Genomic DNA, 24,099 nt, shown 5'->3' on the forward strand with positions numbered 1-24,099 from the left:
ATAAAATTACTTGGTATCTTGAATACATAATATACTCAAGTTAAAAACTTTCTACATCTATCTCTCATCCTGAGATTTTATTTAATAAAGTCAAAGCACCTTGTGCAACTTGTTTAGGTAAAATTCATATAAGCTCTGCATCATTTCAACCTTCATATTTCAGGTCTGGCTCCCACTGATGAGATCTCAATAAAGGTTGAAACCAGTCTGGGTAGTGACCCCTGCCTTTAATGCATAGCGTCATATCTCTGCAAGGAGATGTGCTTTGCATTAGGGGAAAAATACTAAGGAAAATACTTGTCTGTTTGCTTACTTGGGAAATAGGATTAAAAACCAAGTTTATATAAAATTACTTGGTATCTTGAATACATAATATGCCCAAGTTAAAAACTTTCTACAACTACCAACATATGTTTTTGGAATTATAAAGGTAATCTGTATAATTAAAGTAATTTGTTGTGTGTCTTGGGATCTGATGAATTTTGGACTTCCTCATTATAATTAATCATCCATATCCATTATGGTATCCTAAAACAACTGGAGAACAAAGGTATAACAGAAACATGGAAACTCTGCAACCTCATTTACAAAACAGGAGTATGGCCTAAAGATTTCACAGAGAGTATTCTTATACTAATTGAAAAGAAAAGCAATCCTGCTAAGTGCAGTGACTACAGAACTATAACCATACTCTCACATGCCTCCAAAGTACTGCTAAAAATATTGAATCAAAAATTGTATAATAGATTGGAGTATTTTCTGGGGGATGATCAATTTGGATTTAGAAAAGACAGAGGAACCAGAGATGCAATTGGAATAATAAGGACCATATGCAAAAGGAATATAGAAGTAAATAAAGAAGTTTATATTTGTTTCATCAAACCTTGAAAAAGCATTTTGACATGGTGAAATGGTAAAATCTGATGGAAATATTATGCAAAATAGGTTTAGATTGGAGAGACCGAAGGTTAATAGCTGAATTATATATGAACCAGACGGCCATAATAAAGACAAAAGTAGGAAAAACTAAAAAATGTGTGATTGGCAGAGGTGTAAGACAAGGATGCTGCCTGTCACCGACGCTCTTCAATATATTTGCAGAAGAAATGATAAAAGAAGCATTTTATGAAGAGGAATCACTATTGGAGGAAGAACAATACAAAATATTAGATTTGCAGATGATCAAGCAATATTAGCTAATACCGAAGATGAACTACAGCACCTAATGCAAAAATTTGAAAATATATGCAAGAAATATGGTATGAAAATTAACGCAAAGAAAACAAAAGTGATGAGAGTTTTCAGGAAACCAGGAAGCATCAAGGTGATGATGAATGGAGAAAGTGTAGAGCAAGTGAGACAATACAAATACCTTGGTAGTATAATACAAGAAAATGGAAAATGTGACATGGAAATAAAAGAAAGAATTAACAAAGGAAAATATGCCTTTTATAGCAAGCAAAATTTGTTTATTAATAAAATGAATAAAAATCTAAAGAAAAGGCTTATTAAGTGCTATATTTGGAGTATGACTTTATATGGGTCAGAAACATGGACAATTAGGAAGAAAGAAGCTAAAATGTTCAAGGCATTTTAAATGTGGTTATGGAGAAGAATGGAGAAAATAAAGTGGACTGAAAAAATCACCAATGAAGAAGTGTTACGAAGAGTTGGAGAAGAAGGGAATTTACTAAAGACCATAAGAAGAAGAAAGCATAACTGGATAGGACATGTATTAAGAGGAGACAGCCTACTGAAAAGAATGATAGAAGGGAAAATTGAAGGAAAGCGACCAAGAGGAAGAAGACGACTAACGATGCTTAATGATATAACGGGAACAAGAAGATATCAGGAAATGAAGGAGGAAACAAGAGACAGAGGAAATCGGGGGAAGAGAATCTGCTGAGTTATACCATTGGACCTGTCAAGAGACAGAACACTAATGATGATGATGATCTATTATGGTGTCATCCAAATTATATATAGACTTTTTAATAACTTTTAATGCAATATTTATTTAGCATACATAATTATGTCAAGTTCAATGTATTAGTCACAAATTTTAACATTTTCAACATTTATTTTGGTGTTTTAGAAATGCAAAAGTCTGGACAAAGCTGCTGTGGTTACCTGCTTTTCTGTGGAATGTGCCATTTATAATAATCATAGACCAATCCGCTATTGTGCCCAGTGTAATGTGTTCTTTCACAACAGTGAGAAAGGCAGAAACCATATTTGTCACATGAGCATTCCTCGACCTTGGACTTTAGATCCAGAAACACAGTCTTATATGGTAGAAGCAATTCTCAGGTGAAGCAGATATCAAATCATTGCATATAGATGTTGTTATTATATTGTATTATTATTTGATGGAAACGCTAACCATACATTGTCGGAAAATAATTCATCCTTTTTTTAGCTTAAGTTTCATAAGATGTTTAGTATTTTGAAATGCATTGATGAAAACAGCTATAATGATTATCTGTTCTTCAGAGTACTCATCAGTGTGACATCTGATTGATGTCACACTGAGTAAATTGCCAATGGCAGTTTACTCAGCTGCAGAAGAAATTCAAAGTATTGAAAGATAAGTTATTTTTAGAAAACTATTAATATATTAAGTTTATTTCTAGTAGTTTTTATCAGTTTTTGTGTGACAAACAGCTTCTCATATTTGTAATGACTTTTCTTTAGTACTGCTGTATCCTTCCATTTAATTTTTTAGAGAGGTGTTCAATTTAGAGTTTTGCAAGTCTTGACATAACATAGTGATTGTACCATATGTTCTCAAGCAGGATTGTTAACAGATTTCCTTGTCTGGCCATAGTAATACAGAGTGATAATACAGAGTGATTTTGCCAACTATTACACAAGTTTTTAAGTGGGACTCTTTTTAAGCAGGGTATATTGGATTTGAGAACTGTTGAATCCATATATTTGGAATCGTTATGCATAGTAAGGTTAGGTGAGGATCACTATCTATAATTTAGTAAGTAGTGTATGGCCTTTTAAGAGATTATTCACTTTTGATGACTGCATAAATGTTCATAAAAATATGGGATATTGTAATTGTAAGACTATCTTCAGCTCAATGGTCATAGGCCACTTTGCATTTCATGTTTTTGTATCATAGTTTAAATTGTTTCCTCTGCTTGCTTGATTTTACCATGTTTCTTTATAACAAATGCTTCCGTGCAGTCTAAATAAATGTACATAGTTTATTTTTTCTTTCTTGGGGTTGTTGTGAGTTACCATTTAAAAGGCAGATTCTGATAGATGTGTTAATGATCCATCTCTCTCACGAATTCACTCTTTTATACAGACATTTAGTTATGTTGCATGCATTCATGATAGATATTTCTGTGGTCACTGTCATGAAAATTGACATCGCTAATTTCTTTCTCTCCTCTAAATCTGTTAATACACATACAGCTCCTAGTTATCATCCTTGTCACATTTCATTTCCATACATACATAAAGAACATATCGTTCTTCATCTTCTTTATTCATTGTCTCTCTCTCTGCTGATATTCTGCTGGTCTTTACCCACCATACTGGCTTGGAGATACTGTAATTATATGGATGCGGAGTGGCCATTGAAGTCAATATACTTTGGTTATCATAGAAATAATATGGATATGAAGCATATATTTTTGATATATTTTATCCATGTGTTGTTTGGTTGGTTGGTTAAATGTAAACAAGCTTAATTTATTTTATTTATTTATTATTTATTTTTTGTCCTCCCCTGTGTGAAATTAAGGATCAAAGCTCAAAACTGGGGGGAGATATGCACATTGCCTTTCAGCAATGCAGAGAACCGACTCAGGCTTCTGACCTAATGTCCAATCCTCAACTTCATGTGGTGCACTCCATTAGTAGATATCTACCAGGTACTAAACAAATGAGGATGGGCTGGCAATTTGGGACTTAGCTGAACAAATTATACTCTCTTTTGGCTTAAAACACAAATTATATGATGATGCAACATGATGAGATTTCATGCCGGCATGAAATATCATCATGTGAATTGTTTTTGTCATTGTCTGTGGATGAACAGTGAAATGGCAGCTACTAGAACAAACTTCAACTCAACTTCTAGTAGAACAACAACAATAAACCCAAAATCAGAAAAACTGAAGATGGGAACCATTAACATAAGGAGTAATAATGGAAAAGGAATTGAACTTCAAGAAGAACTGGAGAAGTACCATGTGGACATAACTGTCATTACTGAGACAAAGAAGACAAAAAGCAGGTGAGATCTTACTAAATAACAAACACAGGATGTTACATTCAAGCAATACAAATCAAGGAAAAAAAGGAGTGGCAAAGCAATCAACACAAAGATGAAGATAAGCTTCTTAATTGGAAGGCAATTTCAAGTAGAGTTATGTGAACAAACTTCAAATTGGGAAATGAACAATGAAACTTTTCTCTGCCAACGGTTCCACATAAGGTTCTCCTAAGAAATGAAAGAATTTTTGAGTCATTAGAAAATAAAGAAAATGGAAAAAGTGGCCCTAATTGGAGATCTAAACAGCAAGGTAGGAAATGAATCTCAACAGGCATATAGGAATGTTTTGAAAACATTTTGGAGAAAAGGGTCCAGGCTAATAATAATGGTAAATATTTACTGGATTTCTGCCCAGTATATTGAAGAGTCATTACTAACACTACGTTCCAACAAGAAAATATGCACAAGTTCACGTGGAAAGAAGACACAAGAAATAGGAAAAGCCTCATTGACTATGTTTGTTGATAGTGATATCTTCATGGTGGTTCAGGATATAAGAGTGCACAAAGGATGTGAAATTGGACGTGACCATCAGTTTGTTTTAAGTAGGATAGTAGTTAAAAAAGGTTGTTTTAGAAAGAATTAAAGTTGAGAAGAAAGAATGAAGCAGTTGGAAAACAAGAACCAAACCGTGGAGTCTCATTGGCAAACTCTGAAGAAAACATTGATAGATTCTACTAGGGTGCATGTGATGAAGTTGTCTGCAAGGATAGAAAAATAAGAACACCATGGTGGACACAAGAAGTTAAAGAACCAGTCATTAAAAAGAAGAAAGCATGTTACAAGTTTCCTAGCAAATAAGTTGTCTGATGCCCTGAAAAGAATGCAGAGAAAAATGTAAGAGAACTAAGCTATGTGTGAAAGCAGTTAACCCGAAGTCATGGGGAGAGTTTTCAGTAAGAATAGAGGAGGTTAATATCAAGAAGGCAGCAAAATGTTCTCGAGGCTATTGAAAAAGCTTAGAAATGGAGGTAAGGGTATAAAAGGAATCAAAGATGATAAAGGTGACATGAAAACTGAAGATAAGTATATTCTAGATGCCTATAATAATTACTTTGAAAGATTGTTAAATGAAACAATCAATGACAGAACAAGCAGTGACACAACCATAATAAAAAAATTTTCAAGAGAAATGCAGTCAGGAGTACATATCAATACTTGATGTAAAAAAAGCTATCAAAAACTTGAAATGTGGAAAGGCAGCTGCAGTAATATTCAACCCGAAATCCTGAAATATTGGCGGTATAAAAGTTTTGCGGTGACTACACTACATAATTGAGGGCCTAATCTCAAATTTTGGTTTATTAGAGTGGAACTTTTGTAGTTCCCAGCTATTAGAATAAGGCTGAATGTGAGAATTACAGAGGAATTTCTCTACTCAGTGTTCTAGGAAAGATTCATGCAAGCATACATACTCGAAAACAGCTGAGAAAAATTGTGGAAGAGAAACTTTGGAGAACAACCTGGATTCAAGCCAAAAGAGGGTGTCAGATTTTCACTTGATGTCAAATAATTGAGAAATAGTGGGAATATAATTATAAATAGTTAGAATCAAAGGAATCTAATAACCAACCTATAAATCTACAATCAAGAACCTTCTTATATGCAGATGACCAGGTAATAGCTCATCAAGCAAAATGCTTCATAACATTGAGAAGCAGCTCATACAAGAACTAGAAGCCCTTACAGTTTACTATAAGGAAAACCAACTGAAACCAAATCCCAGTAAAACCCAAATGTGTCTTTTCCATCTCAATAATAGGAAGGTGAGGAGAGAGAGATGAGTATAGAATGGAATAGTGTCAAATTAGTCAATTATTCATGTCCAACTTACCTAGATGTTACACTAGATAGGACCTTAAATTATAAGTGACACATAGAGAAGACAGCAGCTAAAACTCAAACGTGTAATAATATTCTGCACTGATTAACACCATCTTGGTGGGGTGCAAGTCCACAAGTACTGCACACCTCTCCACTGGCATTTTGCTTTTCAACAGCCATTGTCAAAATTATTGACAAGTTTCTTAATGAAAAATATTGGCTGCCTTAAGCCTACAAAAGTTGTCCATCTATACTCACTGTCTGGTATTGCACCTTTTCACATCAGAAAGACAACACAGAGTAGATTGAGCAGAAACAACAACAACTAAATGATGAACGGCATCCTTTGTATGGACATTTTGCAATACATAGGAAGCTAAGATCAAGGAAAAGCTTTACTCACTCAGTGGAACCATTTGTTAATTCCATAAAAGCTGCAAGGTCAACAGTGTGCAAGAACAATCTCCAGATGCTCTGAACTTAAATGAATCTCTTTGTTCTGGATCTAGACTGGCAAAGATGGAAGACATTGAATAGACTTCGTTCTGGAATGTGCAGATCAAAGCAGAATATGGTTAGATGAGACTGCTTCATTCTCTCTTCTCAACTTGAATTCTTTCTAAAACAACCTTTTTTAACTACTATTCTCTTCAAAGTAATATTCAGTTTTATCCTACTTAAAACAAACTGATGGTCACTTCCAATTTCACATCCTTTGTGCACTCTTATATCCTGAACCACCATGAAGATATCACTATCAACAAACATAGTCAATGAGGCTTTTCCTATTTCTTGTGTCTTCTTTCCACGTGAACTTGTGCATATTTTCTTGTTGGAACGTAGTGTTAGTAATGACTCTTCAATATACTGGGCAGAAATCCAGTAAATATTTACCATTATTATTAGCCTGGACCCTTTTCTCCAAAATGTTTTCAAAACATTCCTATATGCCTGTTGAGATTCATTTCCTACCTTGCTGTTTAGATCTCCAATTAGGGCCACTTTTTCCATTTTCTTTATTTTCTAATGACTCAAAAATTCTTTCATTTCTTAGGAGAACCTTATGTGGAACCGTTGGCAGAGAAAAGTTTCATTGTTCATTTCCCAATTTGAAGTTTGTTCACATAACTCTACTTGAAATTGCCTTCCAATTAAGAAGCTTATCTTCATCTTTGTGTTGATTGCTTTGCCACTCCTTTTTTTCCTTGATTTGTATTGCTTGAATGTAACATCCTGTGTTTGTTATTTAGTAAGATCTCACCTGCTTTTTGTCTTCTTTGTCTCAGTAATGACAGTTATGTCCACATGGTACTTCTCCAGTTCTTCTTGAAGTTCAATTCCTTTTCCATTATTACTCCTTATGTTAATGGTTCCCATCTTCAGTTTTTCTGATTTGGGGTTTATTGTTGTTGTTCTACTAGAAGTTGAGTTGAAGTTTGTTCTAGTAGCTGCCATTTCACTGTTCATCCACAGACAATGACAAAAACAATTCACATGATGATATTTCATGCCGGCATAGGAAACACAATCGCTATGCCCAAGCGTCCATATGTTTGCCTCCTATTGGTCCATTTTTATAAGGTTTCACTGGCCTGACAGCTGTTTCAAACTTGTTGATTTTCATCAGAGACCAGGCACAAACCTTAAGAGAGCAAAAACTCTCAATACTAAGGAACTTGAAACGTCGGAAAGGTGTTGTAAAATCTCTCACGGAAAAATGTAACCTTGCTAACGTTTTGCAATTGATTTTCCATTTTTTTTTCTCAATATTTAGCAATATTTAAAATATAATGTACTAAATAGAATGTTACTGTAAAAGTGCATAAACATTTACTTTATGTAAAGCTGTAAGTAGGGATTATGCCAGATTAGTGATGATGAAACATCAACCAAATGTCACAAGGGCATCGATGTTGACAGAACGGGCAACAATGATGTCATCGCTAAGGCTAATCCTAAAAACACTTTATATAGAGAACAAAGAGCGAGATTTTGCATAAAAGGAGATTGTGGCTTTTGACTCAGAGCTTTTCATCTTCCCATCGTTGAGGCTTTTTTTTCTCATCGCTGAGGCTTTTGATCTTCTCCTGTCACAGGTTTTCTACTCATCGAACGCTGTAGGATCTCCATCTCCAGATCACAGCAGGCCATTTCCCTCATTGATGGCGTGTAACTGCTCTCAATCTGGACACTAAGACTTGAGAGTGAGAGCAGTTACACCCAAACCTTGCAGTAACTACGGCTGATTCCATATCGAAATTTCTGATGGAGGAAAGTTCTACAAGAAACTGCCTGTGATGTCCAAGCAGCAAGAAAGTTGACCAGAAAGAAGACGCTACTATCTTGAGGAAGTATACTGTAATTTGTTTGGACTCTTTATTCATGGTTAAGATGTAAGTAGGCACTAATTTTCTATTTGTTAAGGAAGCGTATCTCGGAAATGTGCTTACAAGAAATTGTTTGTAAACAGGCACTAACTAAGTCGCAAGTTTTTGTATGAAGATATTTATCGACTTGTTTATTCTAATAATAACAAATGTGTACTTAGTTATAATATAGGGAACAGTGCTATTGAGAAATTGTATGCATCTAGGTAATTATTAAGTCAGTCTTTAAGGGAAGGATTTTGCTAACTTGTTTATGCAGTGAGCTATTATGTGCATGGTTTATGTCTAATGAGTTGACCAAGTAATTGTGTGCAATGTGAGTTTGGTTATATAAATTGCATTCCCTATTTGTAAAAAGGATGAATGAGATAATTTCACAATATCTCGTGTAATATAATTCTTGTCTAGTTTAAAATAAATATTTTTGCTTTGTAACCACCTGGCCTGTTCTTTAGCTAATGCACTATCTCCAAAAAAATAGCAAACCTGCAGTCACATTTAAGTACGAATAGTCACGACTTGCAAGTAAAGAGTTTGGATATAGTTAATGATTAATTCCATGTTTGTTTTTCCTCACCCTGACTTTCAAGCAATAATTACTCAGTCAGATGGCACAATCAAAAATGAAATAAATTTTCTGATTTGTAGGAGAGTAGGGGACTGCATACATTAAACTTAGAACACAAAGTTTCTTTAATAACAAGGGGTGGGGGACAGAAATTAGTCACGGTAGGATTAACCTTGAGAAGTTTATGTTAAAGCAGATGATAGTTTTATCTTAGTGAAGTTGAACAAAGTAGAGTAAAGGTAAGTCAAGAAAAAGTTAAGATAAAATAAATAAAATACACAGTTAAATTAATTTTTACAATGGCACAGACGAAGAACTCACAACTGAGTCAGGCAATGCATTACACTCATTCACCACCCTCCAGGCAAAAAACCTCATTCTCATACCCTTGTTAACCACACTTTTCCTTAATTCCCAGGGATGACATCTTATTCTTCCATCACTATCACACAGCTGAAACATTTCCCCTGCATCAATCTTATAAAAACCTTTTAGTAATTTAAATGTTTCTATCATATCCCCTCTTCTCCACCTATCAATCTCTCAATGTAGGAGCATTTTTTACATCACTCACCAACTTAGTCACCCTCCTCTGAACCCCCTTCCACAACCTCTTCATCTCCAAGGAATCCAGGTGACTAGACCTGAGCACAGTAATCCAAATGAGGAAGTATCAACGCTTTATAAAGGGGAATAATAACCTCTTTATCTCTGGATCTTAGTGTGCACCTCAATAACCAAGTAATCCTATGTGCAATCTTGGACACCTTAGCAATGTGTCCCCTGAACTTCATCTCCCTATCCACCAACACCCCCAAGTCCCTAGCCTCATCAGTCTCTTGGAGTACCATTCCATCAATGTAGTACACAGCTGATAATCTTTTAATCCCAAAATACATAACTTTACACTTTTCCACATTGAACTGACATCCATTTTCTTTTCCCCATTTTACCAGCTTATTTAAATCATCCTGCAAACACTCAACATCAGCTTGATTTTTTATTGCGTTACCCAACTTTGCATCATCAGTAAGCAACTGAATATCTCCCTTTAAGCTATTTCCTATATAATTTATGTACAAATTAAACAACAATGGCCCAAGCACAGAGCCCTGAGGCACACCACTGGTCACCTGCCTCAACCTGGACTCTGCTCCTCCATACACCACCTTCTGGTATCTCTCCCTGAGCCATTCTCCTATCCATATCACCAGTTTAGTATCCATCCCCATCTGCTCCAATTTGCACAACAGTATTCCATGGGGTATCCTGTCAAAAGCCTTAGCAAAATCCAGACATACCACTGTGTAGCCATTTCCTTTGTCCAACTCAGATGTGATTCTATTATAAAGAGCAAATAAATTGCTAAGGCAGGATCGACCTTTAACAAAACCATGTTGGCCCCTATAGAGTATCATATCCTGATCCACCAATTCTTGAATTTTGTCTTTAACCAACTTTTCCAATACTTTTACCACCACTCCCGAGATGGTGATTGGTCTGTAATTAACTACCGCAGTTCTAGAGCCACCTTTATGCAAAGGAACTACTTTGCCTTCCTTCCACTCCCTAGGGACCATACCAGAGTTCAAACTTAAGTTAAATAACCAAGTAAGAGTCATTGACTCCTTTGCACGTTCATGCAACTCCTGAGCTGATATTCCATCTAAACCCACAGCAGTGTTCGCATTTAAATTTTACAATATACTAAGTACCTCTGATTTCTTAACTTCAATCCTCACATTAGTTATTGCTACAGGGACAGAGATATTCTCACTTGGGTGATAGACTTTTGAAAAGTGATCACTCAGTAACTCGACTCTTACATCTGAATTGGTTGCCTTGATACCATCAGCACCCACTAAGGTTATCCGTCCGAAGCCATTCTTCCTTTTACTTGCCACATAGCAGAACAACTCTTTGGGATTACATTTGATCTCCTTGGCTAAGGTCTTCTCATAATCTGATTAACTTATCTTACTATGCTGATAACCTTCCTAGCTTGAGCCTTCTACTGCTCATGGGTGTACTGATTGCCTTTCTCCTTGTAAGTTCTCCATAACATTTTCTTTTTTTGCAGATCAAGCTTGATACTACTGCTCATCCATCTAACGCCTATCTTGTTTGTCTTCCTGACCATGGGGACGCAATCTGATATTGCCTTCCTCAGATACCTGCTGATTTTATCCCATGCACTGCTAACATCTTTCTCTACATATGTTCTGCCATGGGACTGCTGCAAGCTCACTCGTTATAATTGCCTAACCTGTATATACCCCTTCTTAAGGGAGAAATCCACAAATTTTGCAACCTCCCAAGTAGGCAATATCACATGATCGCTCTCACCAGTTGAAGGTATGAAGACACGTTACTTATCCATATATCCTCTGAACCAATGACCAGGTCCAACACTCTCACACCACATGTCCCTTCGGTTATGTGCTGTTTCAAGTAATTATCTCGTAGAAGATGTATGAATTCCATTTCCTTTTTGCCATGTGATATTTCCTCCTTCCAATTGATATGACCATAATTAAAATCCCCCATAATAATCACTAACCCTGCACTCATTGCACTAATTTGCTGATGCATGAATTCAATATCACCCTTATACCCTCTGGCGCCTATAGCAGCAACCAACTGTATATTTGGTTGTGTTGGTCACTATTTCACACCAGACTGCCTCAAATGTACTATCATTCACATGTCTAATCATCTTGATATATACTACTTTCTTTGGCTGCAACTCATCAGCTATCCTCAACAGTACTCCTCCTCCCGTTCTATCTTCTCTATCCTCCCTTAAAATACTGTACCCATCATGTTCAATTCCAGTGACCACATCTTCTGCTGACAGCCAAGTTTCACTAATGCCTACAACTTTTGGTGAGATTGCACTGACTAATGCCAAAAATTGTTCCCTCTTATTTCAAATGCTTCTTGCATTTGTATACAAAAAATTGCAGATTCCCTTTAGGTCTTGTACCAGCTTTAGAACTGATATACATGTCACTGATTTCAGTAGTCACTTGCCGATTTATATCCCCTCTCTTATTCATCATCTACTTGGATTGCATTATGAAAGAAAGTGGTATTAAATCTGATATTAGCATCGTAGATATCAAACTTAGCTCTCTGCTTTGTGCAGATGTTGTTCTCGTAAAGTGCTCAAGTTCTCCAGGATTCTTTAACTGAATTGAATAACAGCTATGATAAATTTGGTATGAAAATCAACAATTAAAAAAACAACAACAACAACCCAAACTCTGAAAAATTGGCAGGAATATATAGTTGCATTCTCAATGGATAAACTATAGATCAAATAAAATATTTTAGCTATTTAGGCAGTTGTCAAATTTTATTTGGAAATAGACAACAGATCAGCAAAAATTCTTCCACAGATAAGTTAAAATATCAACAGATAAGCAAAGCTGATATGGTGAGAATCAGTCGAACATATTTATATAGAATAAGAAAGAAATTAGTCAAAATACTAAATTAGCAGTATCCATGTTTATACATATATGCCATGTATATATGTATAAACCAATTTTAAGTTATGGATCTGAGAGTTGGGTTGGAAGTAAAGCACTTGATATAAGATTAGTGACCACAGGTATGAGAGTTCTGCCATTGATGCCATATGTTCAGACTACCCAAACAATGAAGCACCTGAACAGATGGCATCAATTACAGAATCATATTAAAAATGAGGATATTAGAAGATAATATCCTCATTTTTAGCATTCAAATGTATGTGACCATGGCTGATCTAAGGTGGCATGGTCACTTAAACAAAATAGACGAGGAAAGGTTAGCAGACCAGTCATTTGGTGCCAAGGTGGTTCAGAGAAAGACCAAGATTTAGGTGGATTGTTTCAGTAAGAAGTGCCTTAGAAGACTGAAATGTTAGATATGACAATATTGGAGTTTTGGTAAGTAATAGACTAATTTGGTGGAAAATTGTTAATAGGAGATTAGTAATAATATAAAATTAATCATGTAGTACTATCATAGTAATCCCTTGAATGTACACACAAGGAAATTGATGATGATATGGGACTTAGGTTGGCAAATTGTTTTTGGTGAGTCATCTAAATGTATTTACTAACTTGCAAAGTGCTAATTATTACTAATAAGGTTGATAGTTCAATTAGCAAAGGGTAAAAAAAAGATAAAACTTCAGGATATATAGTGATGGCAGTTGCCTATTTGTAGGTAGTAATAGTTGTGTCTTTTAGCTGCTGAAAATTGTTGGAAGTTTTTCTGCTTGGTTTGGAGTGTGTTTGAAGGAGAAAGACAGTTGTATGCTAGAGATGGACTGCATCTGAACATGGAAGGACATAAGCGATTGAAGAAGTTACTGTTTTCTGAACAAGTTGAAGTAATTGGGCAGGGAAACTAATATTGAAAAGGTTGAGTGTAAGAGAGAGAAACTTTAGCACTGATTGTATATTTATTGATCCTTATACGTAGAATAAATTGCAGAAGAGAGGGGATAAAAATTTGCATGGGACTACTGAAATTAGTGACTTATATATCAGTCTAAAGCCGGTACAAGATCTAGAGAGAATCTGCAATTTTTGTATACCAATGCAAGAAGCATTCGAAATAAGAGAGAAGAATTTTTGGCATTAGTCAGTGCAATCCCGCCAAAAAAGTTGTAGGCATTAGTGAAACTTGGCTGTCGGCAGAAGATGTGGTCACTGGAATTGAATGTGATGGGTACAGTATTTTCAGGGAGGATAGAGAAGATAGAACAGGGGGAGGAGTACTGTTGATGATAGCTGATGTGTTGCAGCCAAAGAAAGTAGTATATCAAGATGATAGACATGTGAATGAGAGTTCATTTGAGGCAGTCTGGTGCGAAATAGTGACCAATGCAACCAAATATACAGTTGGATGCTGCTATAGGTCAGGGAGTACAGGGGGAGATATTGAATTCATGCATCAGCAAATTAGTGCAATGAGTGCAGGTTTAGTGATTATTATGGGGGATTTTAATTACGGTGATATCACTTGGAAGGAAGAAATATCACTTAGCAAAAAGGAAATGGAGTTCATACATCTTCTACAAGATAATTACTTGAAACAGCACATAACTGAAGAAACATGTGGTGTGAGAGTGTTGGACCTGGTCATTGGTTCAGAGGATATATGCATAAGTAATGTGTCTTCGTTACCTTAAACTGGTGAGAGCGATCATGTGGTATTGACTTGGGAGGTTGCAAAATCTGGTTTTGATTTTGCAACCCCCCAAGATTTTTCTAAGAAGGGGTATATACGGAACTACAGGTTAGGCAATTATAATAAGCTTCGGAGTGAGCTTATTATAATTGCCTAACGATGTTAGCAGTGCATTGGATAAAATCAGCAGGTATCTGAGGAAAGCAATATCAGATTGTGTCCTCATGGTCAGGAAGTTAAACAAGGCAGGTGTTAGATGGATGAGCAGTAGCATCAAGCTTGATCTGCAAAAAAAGAAAATGTTATGGAGAATTTACAAGGAGAAAGGCGATCGGTACACCCATGAGCAGTACAAGGCTCAAGCTAGGAAGGTTACCAGCATAGTAAGAAAAGCTAAATCAGATTATGAGAAGACCTTAGCCAAAGAGTTCTTCCGCTATGTAGCAAGTAAAAGGAAGAATCACTTCGGAAGGATAACTTTAGTGGGTGCTGATGGTATTGAGGTGACAAAATCAGATGTAATAGTCGAGTTACTGAGTGATCACTTTTCAAAAGTCTATCAAACAAGTGAGGATATCTCTGTACCTGTAGCAATAACTAATGTGAGAATTGAAGCTGAAGAATCAGAGGTATTTAATATATTGCAAAATTTAAATGCAAACACCTGTAGGCTTAGATGGAATATCAGCTTGGGTGTTGTGTGAATGTGCAAATGAATTGTCAACCCCTCTTACTTGGATATTTAATTTAAGTTTGAACTCTGGTGTGGTATCTAGGGAGTGGAAGTTAGGCAAAGTGGTTCCTTTGCATAAGGGTGGCTCTAAAACAGCGGTATTGAATTACAGACCAATCACCATCTCAGGAGTAGTGGTAAAAGTATTTGAAAAGTTGGTTAAAGACAAAATTCAAGAATGGGTGGATCAGGATATGATACTCTATAGGGGACAAAATGGTTTTGTTAAAGGTCGATCCTGCCTTAGCAATTTATTTGCTCTTTATAATAGAATCACATCTGAGTTGGACAAAGGAAATGGCTACACAGTGGTACTTCTGGATTTTGCTAAGGCTTTTGAGGGGATACCCCATGGAATACTGTTATGCAAATTGGAGCAGATAGGAATGGATACTAAATTGATGATATGGATAGGAGAATGGCTCAGGGAGAGATACCAGAAGGTGGTGTATGGAGGAGCAGAGTCCAGAATGAGGCAGGTGACCAGTGATGTGCCTCAGGGCTCTGTGCTTGGGCCATTGTTGTTTAATTTGTACATAAATTATATAGGAAATAGCTTAAAGGGAGATATTCAGTTGCTTACTGATGATGCAAAGTTGGGTAATGCAATAAAAAATCAAGCTGATGTTGAGTGTTTGCAGGATGATTTAAATAAGCTGGTAGAATGGGCAAAAGATAATGGATGTCAGTTCAGTGTGGAAAAGTGTAAAGTCATGCATTTTGGGATTAAAAGATTACCAGCTGTGTACTACATTGATGGAACAGTACTCCAAGAGATTGATGAGGCTAGGGACTTAAGGGTGTTGGTAGATAGTGAGATGAAGTTCAGAGGACACATTGCTGAGGTGTCCAAGATTGCACATAGGATTACTTGGTTGTTGAGGAACACACTGACATCCAGAGATAAAGAGGTTATTATTCCCCTTTAAAAAGCATTGATACTTCCACATTTGGATTGCTGTGCTCAGGTTTGGTCACCTGGATTCCTTGGAGATGAGGAGGCTGTGGAGAAGGTTCAGAAAAGAGTGACCAAGTTGTTGAGTGATGTAAAAAATGCTCCCTACATTGATAGATTGAGAGCTTGTGGATTGCAGAGGTTGGTTGATAGGTGGAGAAGAGGGGATATGATAGAAACATTTAAATTACTGAATGGTTTTTAGGGGAAATGTTTCAGCTGTGTGATAGTGATGGAAGAACAAGAGGTCATCCCTGGAAATTAAAGAAGAGTGTGGTTAACAAGGGTGTCAGAACAAGGTTTTTTTGCCTGGAGGGTAGTGAATGAGTGGAATTCATTGCCTGACTTAGTTGTTAGCTCTTCGTCTATAAATGAATTCAAGAAGAGATATGACAGATATTGATTTGCTAGTTTGGGTCTCCTGCAATGAGTCTACTGACTCCATGGAGATATCCATAATTCTTGTTAGCTCTTCGTCTGTAAATGAATTCAAGAAGAGATATGACAGATATTGATTTGCTAGTTTGGGTCTCCTGCAATGAGTCTACTGACTCCATGGAGATATCCATAATAATAATAATAATATAAATTAAAGATACCAAGAAATTATACACTTGGTTTAATTCTTTATCCAAGTATAAGCAAACAAAGTTTGCACCTATAATATAATCAGGGCTGGGCAACTCGTATATAGAAGCTAATGACGTCACAGAAGCTAATGACTTGCCTTAGTATCCCATAATGCAAAGCACATATCCTTATGGGTATGTATGAATGCTATGCCTTATGGGAAGGGTCACTACCCAGACCCATTTTGACCTTTATGAGGTCTCATCAGTGGGAGTCAGAACCAGAGATGATACTGAGGTTGAAGTAATGCAGAAGTCATATTTTTTTGATATACGAGTTGCCAAAAAGGTGTCACACCTTATTATTAAAATATTCTGGATTTGATATAGTTGTTGGAAGTTTTTCCACTTGGTTATAAAATAAATTAAATATACTGATAAATTATATACTCGGATAAAGGATTAAACCAAGTATATAGTTTCTTGGTATCTTTAAACTACTGTAGATCACCTCACTTGCCATCAATTTTTATGCCCACCCAGCATATACCAGTATAATTTAAAATTGATTGCATTCCATAGAAATTATTCGTTTACCTGTTGTTTATTATAATTTAAATAACAGATAAAAAAAAATAGAGTAATAAAACTGTGGATAAAAATTAATAATAGAAAAGTATAGTTAAAAGATAGATGCATATTTATTCTTGCAGTTTGATGTGTGAAGCTCAACCACTGGGAGAAAAGCATGTTTCTGAAAATTCAGACAGACATAGTCAGGCAGGTTTACAGGATGATGAAGGAAGAGAAATGACATCAGTTGAGGAGAGACAGCTCCTTAGTCGATATGGGATATGGATGTTGGTTGGCCTTTGTACTCCTTCAGAAGAAACGCCTGTTGTAAGTGGATGTAAAATGTTCTTCCTATGTAAATAAAACATTCTGTAATTCACTTTATAAAAATTGGCATAAGAAATCATTATAAATTGCACAGGCTGCTGAAATGAATAATTTTTGTTCTTATTTTTGAATGAATTTTGTAAGATTTAAAAATGTATATTTGACTTTTTTTTATTGTAATTTTATCATTCCTGACCTTCATGGAGTTAATACTCATTATTGGAGGTCCACCTTGTACAGTCTTGACAACAGTCTATCGTACCATTCTTAAACTCATCCACCATTTGTGAAAGCACAAATGGTGGATGAGTTTAATCTAATCTCTAATCCAATGGACATGCAAAAAAAAAAGATACTTAGAGATTCACCAAACCATGATTTGGCTGAATAAATAATAACACCAAATGTGATTTATTAAAGTTAAAGGATATCCCTTAACTTAAATAAGTTCATGTCGCCGAATTGAAGATCACCTTTGGCTCTTAATATAATTACCAAATGTAATGTTCATTTTGATTGGCCAAGGCATACAGAAGTAAATTTTATAAACAAATATTTTTTATAAAAGATATACTCACTAAAAATTTATAAAATTTTTTAATGAGTTTATATTTTTGTTCAAAACATTTGTTTATATAATTCAATTCAGAATGTTTAAAATTTAAGTCATTATGTTTGCATGTTTGGTGCTTCAACCAAATTGGAGAATGAGGACAAATTGAAAAAAATCTGTGTGATAATACTTCAGTGTACCATGTAACCCCATGAAAATGTGAAAAGAGAAAGAACTCTCTTTATTTCATAACCAAATATATATAAAGTTGCAAAGTTTTTAAGTAGTGCAAAGCTATGACAACTCCAGTGCTAAGGATTGTATTTTCATGAACTTTTTTCACAAAGATGTTTTATTAACACTTATATTTCGCTGATTTTCAACTCAGCATCGTCAGAGCACAACACGCTTATACACTTATATCCTATTTTTGGCATTCTTATCACATTGGCACACTTTTGGCACTTATATTTCGCTGATTTTCAACTCAGCATCATCAGAGCACAACACACTTATACATGCGACAGTGAGTGAGTGAAACAATATAATGCAAAAGACAAAAGATCTAAACTCCTATTTTTGGCACTCTCTAACGAAAAAAAAAAAACAACTATGCAGGAGTTTTTCTTAGGATAACCGTCTCCCAAATTTTTTGCAAATTAATGTAACCATATTTGTTAAGGTTGGGAGAAATCTTCAAAGCCATTGCTGATTCAAAAAAATAACGTTTCAGGTCTATAATGACTCCTAAATAGCACATTCGTTTTCCTCCATCTAATCCTGTGTGAAGGAGTATCCAAAGCGTGGTCTGCCAATCCCGACTTGTCATAGTAATAGTAGCGAATGTATCTTTCATGTTCTTCCAGGCGGATGTTCACTGATCTTATTGTTTGCCCATAATAGGCCAAGTCACAGTCACAAGGAACTTCATACACTCCTGGGTGTGCTAAAGGGGGAAGTTTATCCTTAGGCGAGCGGATCGGAGTTGCCAGATTGACATGAGGTTTGAAAGTGGTGCGAATGCCATGTTTCAACAAAACTTTGGCTATCTTTTCCGATGTACCTCTGATATAGGGAATAGAAATGGTCATGTTGTATTGTGTATTAGGGGAGGCAGAGTAATGGGACTATGTAGTATTTTATCTATTTTGTAGGGATTGTAGCCGTTGGCTAAGAACGTATAGCGCAGATATTGGAGTTCTGTGATCAGAGCTGTATCGTTAGAACAAATGGCTCTAGCTCTGTGTGTGTAAGTGTTTTTAAAATGCCATACTATTGGACTGAATGATGATGTGATTGTTTATGTAGGTATCTTCCTGTGTGTGTAGGCTTTCTGTAAATAGAAAAAGATAGTGATCCATCTGTGGGTGACTAATGTGTCAAGAAATGGTGGGCATTACTCTGCCCTCCCCCTAATACACAAGAATACAACATGACCATTTCTATTCCCTATATCAGAGGTACATCGGAAAAGATAGCCAAAGTTTTGTTGAAACGTGGCCTTTGCACCACTTTCAAACCTCATGTCAAGCTGGCAACTCTGATCTGCTCGCCTAAGGATAAACTTCACCCTTTAGCACACCTAGGAGTGTATGAAGTTCCTTGTAACTGTGACTTTGTCTATTATGGGCAAACAGGAAGATCAGTGAACATTTGGTACTATTACTGTGGCAAGTCGGGACTGGCAGACCACGCTTTGGACACTCCTTCACACAGGGTTAGATGGAGGAAAACGAATGTGCTATTTAGGAGTCGTTATAGATCTGAAAGGTTATTTTTTGAGTTAGCAATGGCTTTGAGGAATTCTCCCAACTTTAACAAATATGGCTGCATTAATTTGCCAAAAATTTGGGAGACGGTTATCCTAAGAAAAACTCCTGCATAACTGTTTTTTTTTTTTTCCGTTAGAGGGCGCCAAAAATAGGACTTTAGATCTTTTGTCTTTTGCAATTGTATTGTTTCGCTCACTCACTGTTGCATGTACAAGTGTGTTGAGCTCTGATGATGCTGAGTTGAAAATCAGTGAAATATAAGCATTAATAAAACATCTTTGTGAAAAAAGTGTGTGGTGTTGTTAAGACCGTGAAAAATAAGTCATGAATAACCATCAACACCTTAGCTTATCTGTTACTTTCATAAACTTTCTGATCATTTTTCTGAAACTTTCAAAGTTTCTATATAGATTTAGTTATGGAAGATATATATATATTCAGTGATGATTAAAAAAGGATGTATCTTTAATGTCTCTCACCCCCCAATAGTAGCTCTAATTTTCCTGACTTGACACTTCCAAACTTTCAATGAAAAATACTGCCTTCAGTCATATATGACATTCTAGTCACTTGATAATAATTAATTATTCATTAATAACAGTCTGATTAACAGTTTCATATTGTTTTGAAAAGCCAAACTTTGGATAAAAAAATGAAAGTTTAGAGTAGAATGAGGTATCCTTTCTTTTAGTGTTGCATGGTGATCAGCATTCATTTTTGAAATTATGGACTTTACAACTGTGTCATAAATAACTATTTTAATTTCCTGACGTTTCGACCTTCATATTTACATTTGAAGTATATACAAATATACAAAGACAAGCTGAGTTACATTTCGCACAGTAAGCTAAAGAAACAATGATTTGATCACCAGTTCAAATCATTGTTCTACTGGCATGACCTCTAGTGAAAGGAGAAAAAAAATACAGATAAAATTACAATTTAATTATTTAGAAACTACATCAAAGCTAAATTCTATTTAATATAACATGAGAGAAACATTCTTTCTTATGGATAGTTTTCTTACAGTAACAATGATGTCCTATTTTTAACATTATAATTGTTATATTAGATTTAGGATTCCGGATTATCTAGTCCTGTTTATAGTTAACTCTTAAGGCGAAAGGTTTCATGGGTAGAATATGTGCCTTCCATATGCTTGGGATTTTTAGACCATCATTATTGTTCAGATTGGAGCAGCAGTTGATAAGAATCTCACAGGCTTCCTTAAATTTTCATTCATACCATGTTTTGGTGTGATGTAAACAACTGGTGCTTTTCCAGTTAATTCTATGTAAAGTGTTCAGGGCATGATCGGAAAGGCCAACTTCACTATAGTTATTATATTTAATGTGTCGTTTATGTTCCTTTGGTCTGAATAGGAATTGTGCGCCCGGTTTCCCCTATATATGGTAGATTACATGTGCAATAAATACGGTATACTCCAAAGTGGGCCAGCGGAGGGAGTGGGTCTTTGGATGAGTTGAGTAAGCTTTAAAAAATATAAGACTTATTGATAAACTGACCATAGATATTTAATTCGTACGTGTATTCATACAATATTGCCTACGAGTTTCGCTAGTAACTGACTAGCTTTCTCAAGGCTTGCACAATACAAAAAAAATGGTAAATGAAAAAAAAGGTTTAAGAATACAAAAAACATTTGTACCTGTTAGGTAGCTAAGGTGACACTTTCGCGTGACATGTCTGTATGAATCATGACTTTCTACTAAGTATCATGAACACACGTTACATGCAAATACATAATATGATTATTCGCGTAGTGTAGTTCTGTTGGACTGAGAGAATTAATTAGATTTTTCAAAGTATCGTTCAGTATGGCCCCTTGATTTCGGTTTAGGTTGCTGCCTGCACATAGCACTACTGCTGATTCTTTGAATAATCGATGTCTGTAATCATTATCTATGTAGGGCATAAAGCTGTTATCCCAGTCTATAGTGTGGTTCGAAGTTGAAAAGTGATGTGCTAAACTGGAGGTGATCGTTCTGTTGTGATTTACATCGCCAACATGTTCTTTCTGTCTTATTTCCAGGCTTCTCGAAATTTGTCCAATGTAGGAAAGACTGCACGTGCATGGAATATTATACACACCTGGATATTTATAAAATGGAACACTGTTCTTAGGAGATCTTAGAACCTGTCTGATGCTAGTAGTTGGTTTAAATACAACCCTGATGTTATGGGCTTTTAACAATCTTGCAATTTGGTGGAAATTGAGTCCATAAAGGGGATGACTGCTGTTGAAATTTGCTGGGAGACTGTTCTTTCTTGTTGGTTATCTTTGTATAGAAATTTGTTGATGATGTTTAAAATTCCATTAAATTGTTAAAAGCCCATTACATCAGGGTTGTATTTAAACCAACTACTAGCATCAGACAGGTTCTAAGATCTCCTAAGGACAGTGTTCCATTTTATAAATATCCAGGTGTGTATAATATTCCATGCATGTGCGGTCTTTCCTACATTGGACAAACTTCGAGAAGCCTGGAAATAAGACAGAAAGAACATGTTGGTGATATAAATCACAACAGAACGATCACCTCTGGTTTAGCACATCACTTTTCAACTTCGAACCACACTATAGACTGGGATAACAGCTTTATGCCCTACGTAGATAATGATTACAGACATCGATTATTCAAAGAATCAGCAGTAATGCTACGTACAGGCAGCAACCTAAACCGAAATCAAGGGGCCATACTGAACGATACTTTGAAAAATCTAATTAATTCTCTCAGTCCAACAGAACTACGGTATGCGAATAATCATATTACGCGTTTGCATGTAACGCATGTTCATGATACTTAGTAGAGTTACGATTCATACAGACATGTCACGTGAAAGTGTTACCTTAGCTTCCTAACAGGTACTAACGTTTTTTGTATTCTTAAAGTAAAATAAGAATATTTTTTACATTTACCATTTTTTTGCATTTACCATTTTTTTGTACTGTGCAAGCCTTGAGAAAGCTAATCAGTTACTAGCGAAACTGGTAGGCAGTATTGTACAAACATACGTACAAATTAAATATCCATGGTCAGTTTATCAATAAGTCTTATATTTTTTAACATTTTACGACCAAAAATATGTATAAGTTGAGTAAGCTTTTTAATTTTGCAGGAGGTTTAGAGGTGGCTTTGAGGTTGTATTTCTGTAGTATTCTGTTTATTTTATCTGATGTCTCTTTAATGTAAGGAATGGTTATAGTTTTATTGTAGTCTGGTTTATCTTTGTTTTTTATTGAGGTCTTTTAGAGAATTTTGTTAATAGTGTTTTGGTTGTAACCATTTTTTAAAAAAGTACTGCTGATAACTTTAAATTTTTCTTTCAGCACTTGTTCATTGGAGAAGATCTTCAAAGCCCTGTTTTTTAGAGTATTGATAACACCTAGTTTTTGTGTTGGGTGGTGGTAGGAGTTTATGTGTATATATTGACCAGTATGTGTCGGTTTCCGGTAAAGTGAAGGAAAGACTGCCAGAAGGAAGACGTTTGACAAGTGTATCCAGAAACAGAAGTGTGTTCTGTTTTTCACTCTCAATTGTGAACTGTATGCGTTCACAATTGAGATTTGTTTAGGTGGCTAAGGAAAGTGTCTAGTGGCTATGGGGCCAGATTGCAAAAACATCGTCAACATATCTAAACCAGACTTTGGGTTTTAAAGGAGAGGAATCTAAACCATGTTGCTTAAAATGTTCCATATAAAAGTTAGCAGTGGGAGGGATAATAGCGAGCCCATGGCTGTGCCTTCTTTTTGTAGGTAGAAAGCGTTTTGCCATACAAAATAACCAGAACGTAATACATGCACAGAGAGCACTGTGATATCTGGAGGGAATTTGTTCTGTAAAAGAAGGATTGTATCATTGATTGGGACATTCGTAAAGAGGGCAGAGACGTCAAAACTGACTAATAAATCATCTTTTTTTAATGTAATGTCTTTGATTATGTTTATTGTGTGTTTTTGATATAGGAGGGGGAATGACCTACCAACTCCTTGAGTGTTGCTACTAATTTCTTGGCTAGGTGATAATTCAGGCTGTCTATACCTTTGACTATCGGCCGGAGTGGTGTGTTTTATTTGTGTATCTTTGGTAGACCGTAAATCCTCAGGGAACGAGCGTAGTGTGGTAGTAATTTTTTGACTACGAGAAAGAACTTGGCCATTACTCAAAACCAGGTACAAAATGCAAAATATGAACTTTCAAGTTACTTGAACGCGGATATTTGGATTATCCTCGAAAAGATTATGGACAGCACGGCAAACCATATTCTTCAAACTAAGAAAGAAAATCTCATATCCAAATTTCATAGACTAAAAGATCGATAAAAACCAACG

At 35.6% G+C, this 24,099-nt stretch overlaps 1 protein-coding gene across 1 annotated transcript in view; it reads left to right on the plus strand.

Annotated features, from left to right (window-relative positions):
* Nucleotides 1-24,099, plus strand: part of unc79 (UNC-79 domain-containing protein) — a 1,277,183-nt gene that overhangs the window by 299,043 nt on the left and 954,041 nt on the right. Inside the window, exons 12-13 of the mRNA XM_090395893.1 lie at nucleotides 2,096-2,310; nucleotides 17,234-17,420. Coding sequence (XP_090252019.1) covers nucleotides 2,096-2,310; nucleotides 17,234-17,420 — 402 coding nt within the window. The remainder of the gene's footprint in view (nucleotides 1-2,095; nucleotides 2,311-17,233; nucleotides 17,421-24,099) is intronic.

The sequence above is a fragment of the Typopeltis vanoorti genome, chromosome 1 (assembly GCF_054136105.1).
Source record: "Typopeltis vanoorti isolate ZY-2024b chromosome 1, IOZ_Tvanoo_1.0, whole genome shotgun sequence".
NCBI classification, from domain to species: Eukaryota; Metazoa; Arthropoda; class Arachnida; order Uropygi; family Thelyphonidae; genus Typopeltis; species Typopeltis vanoorti.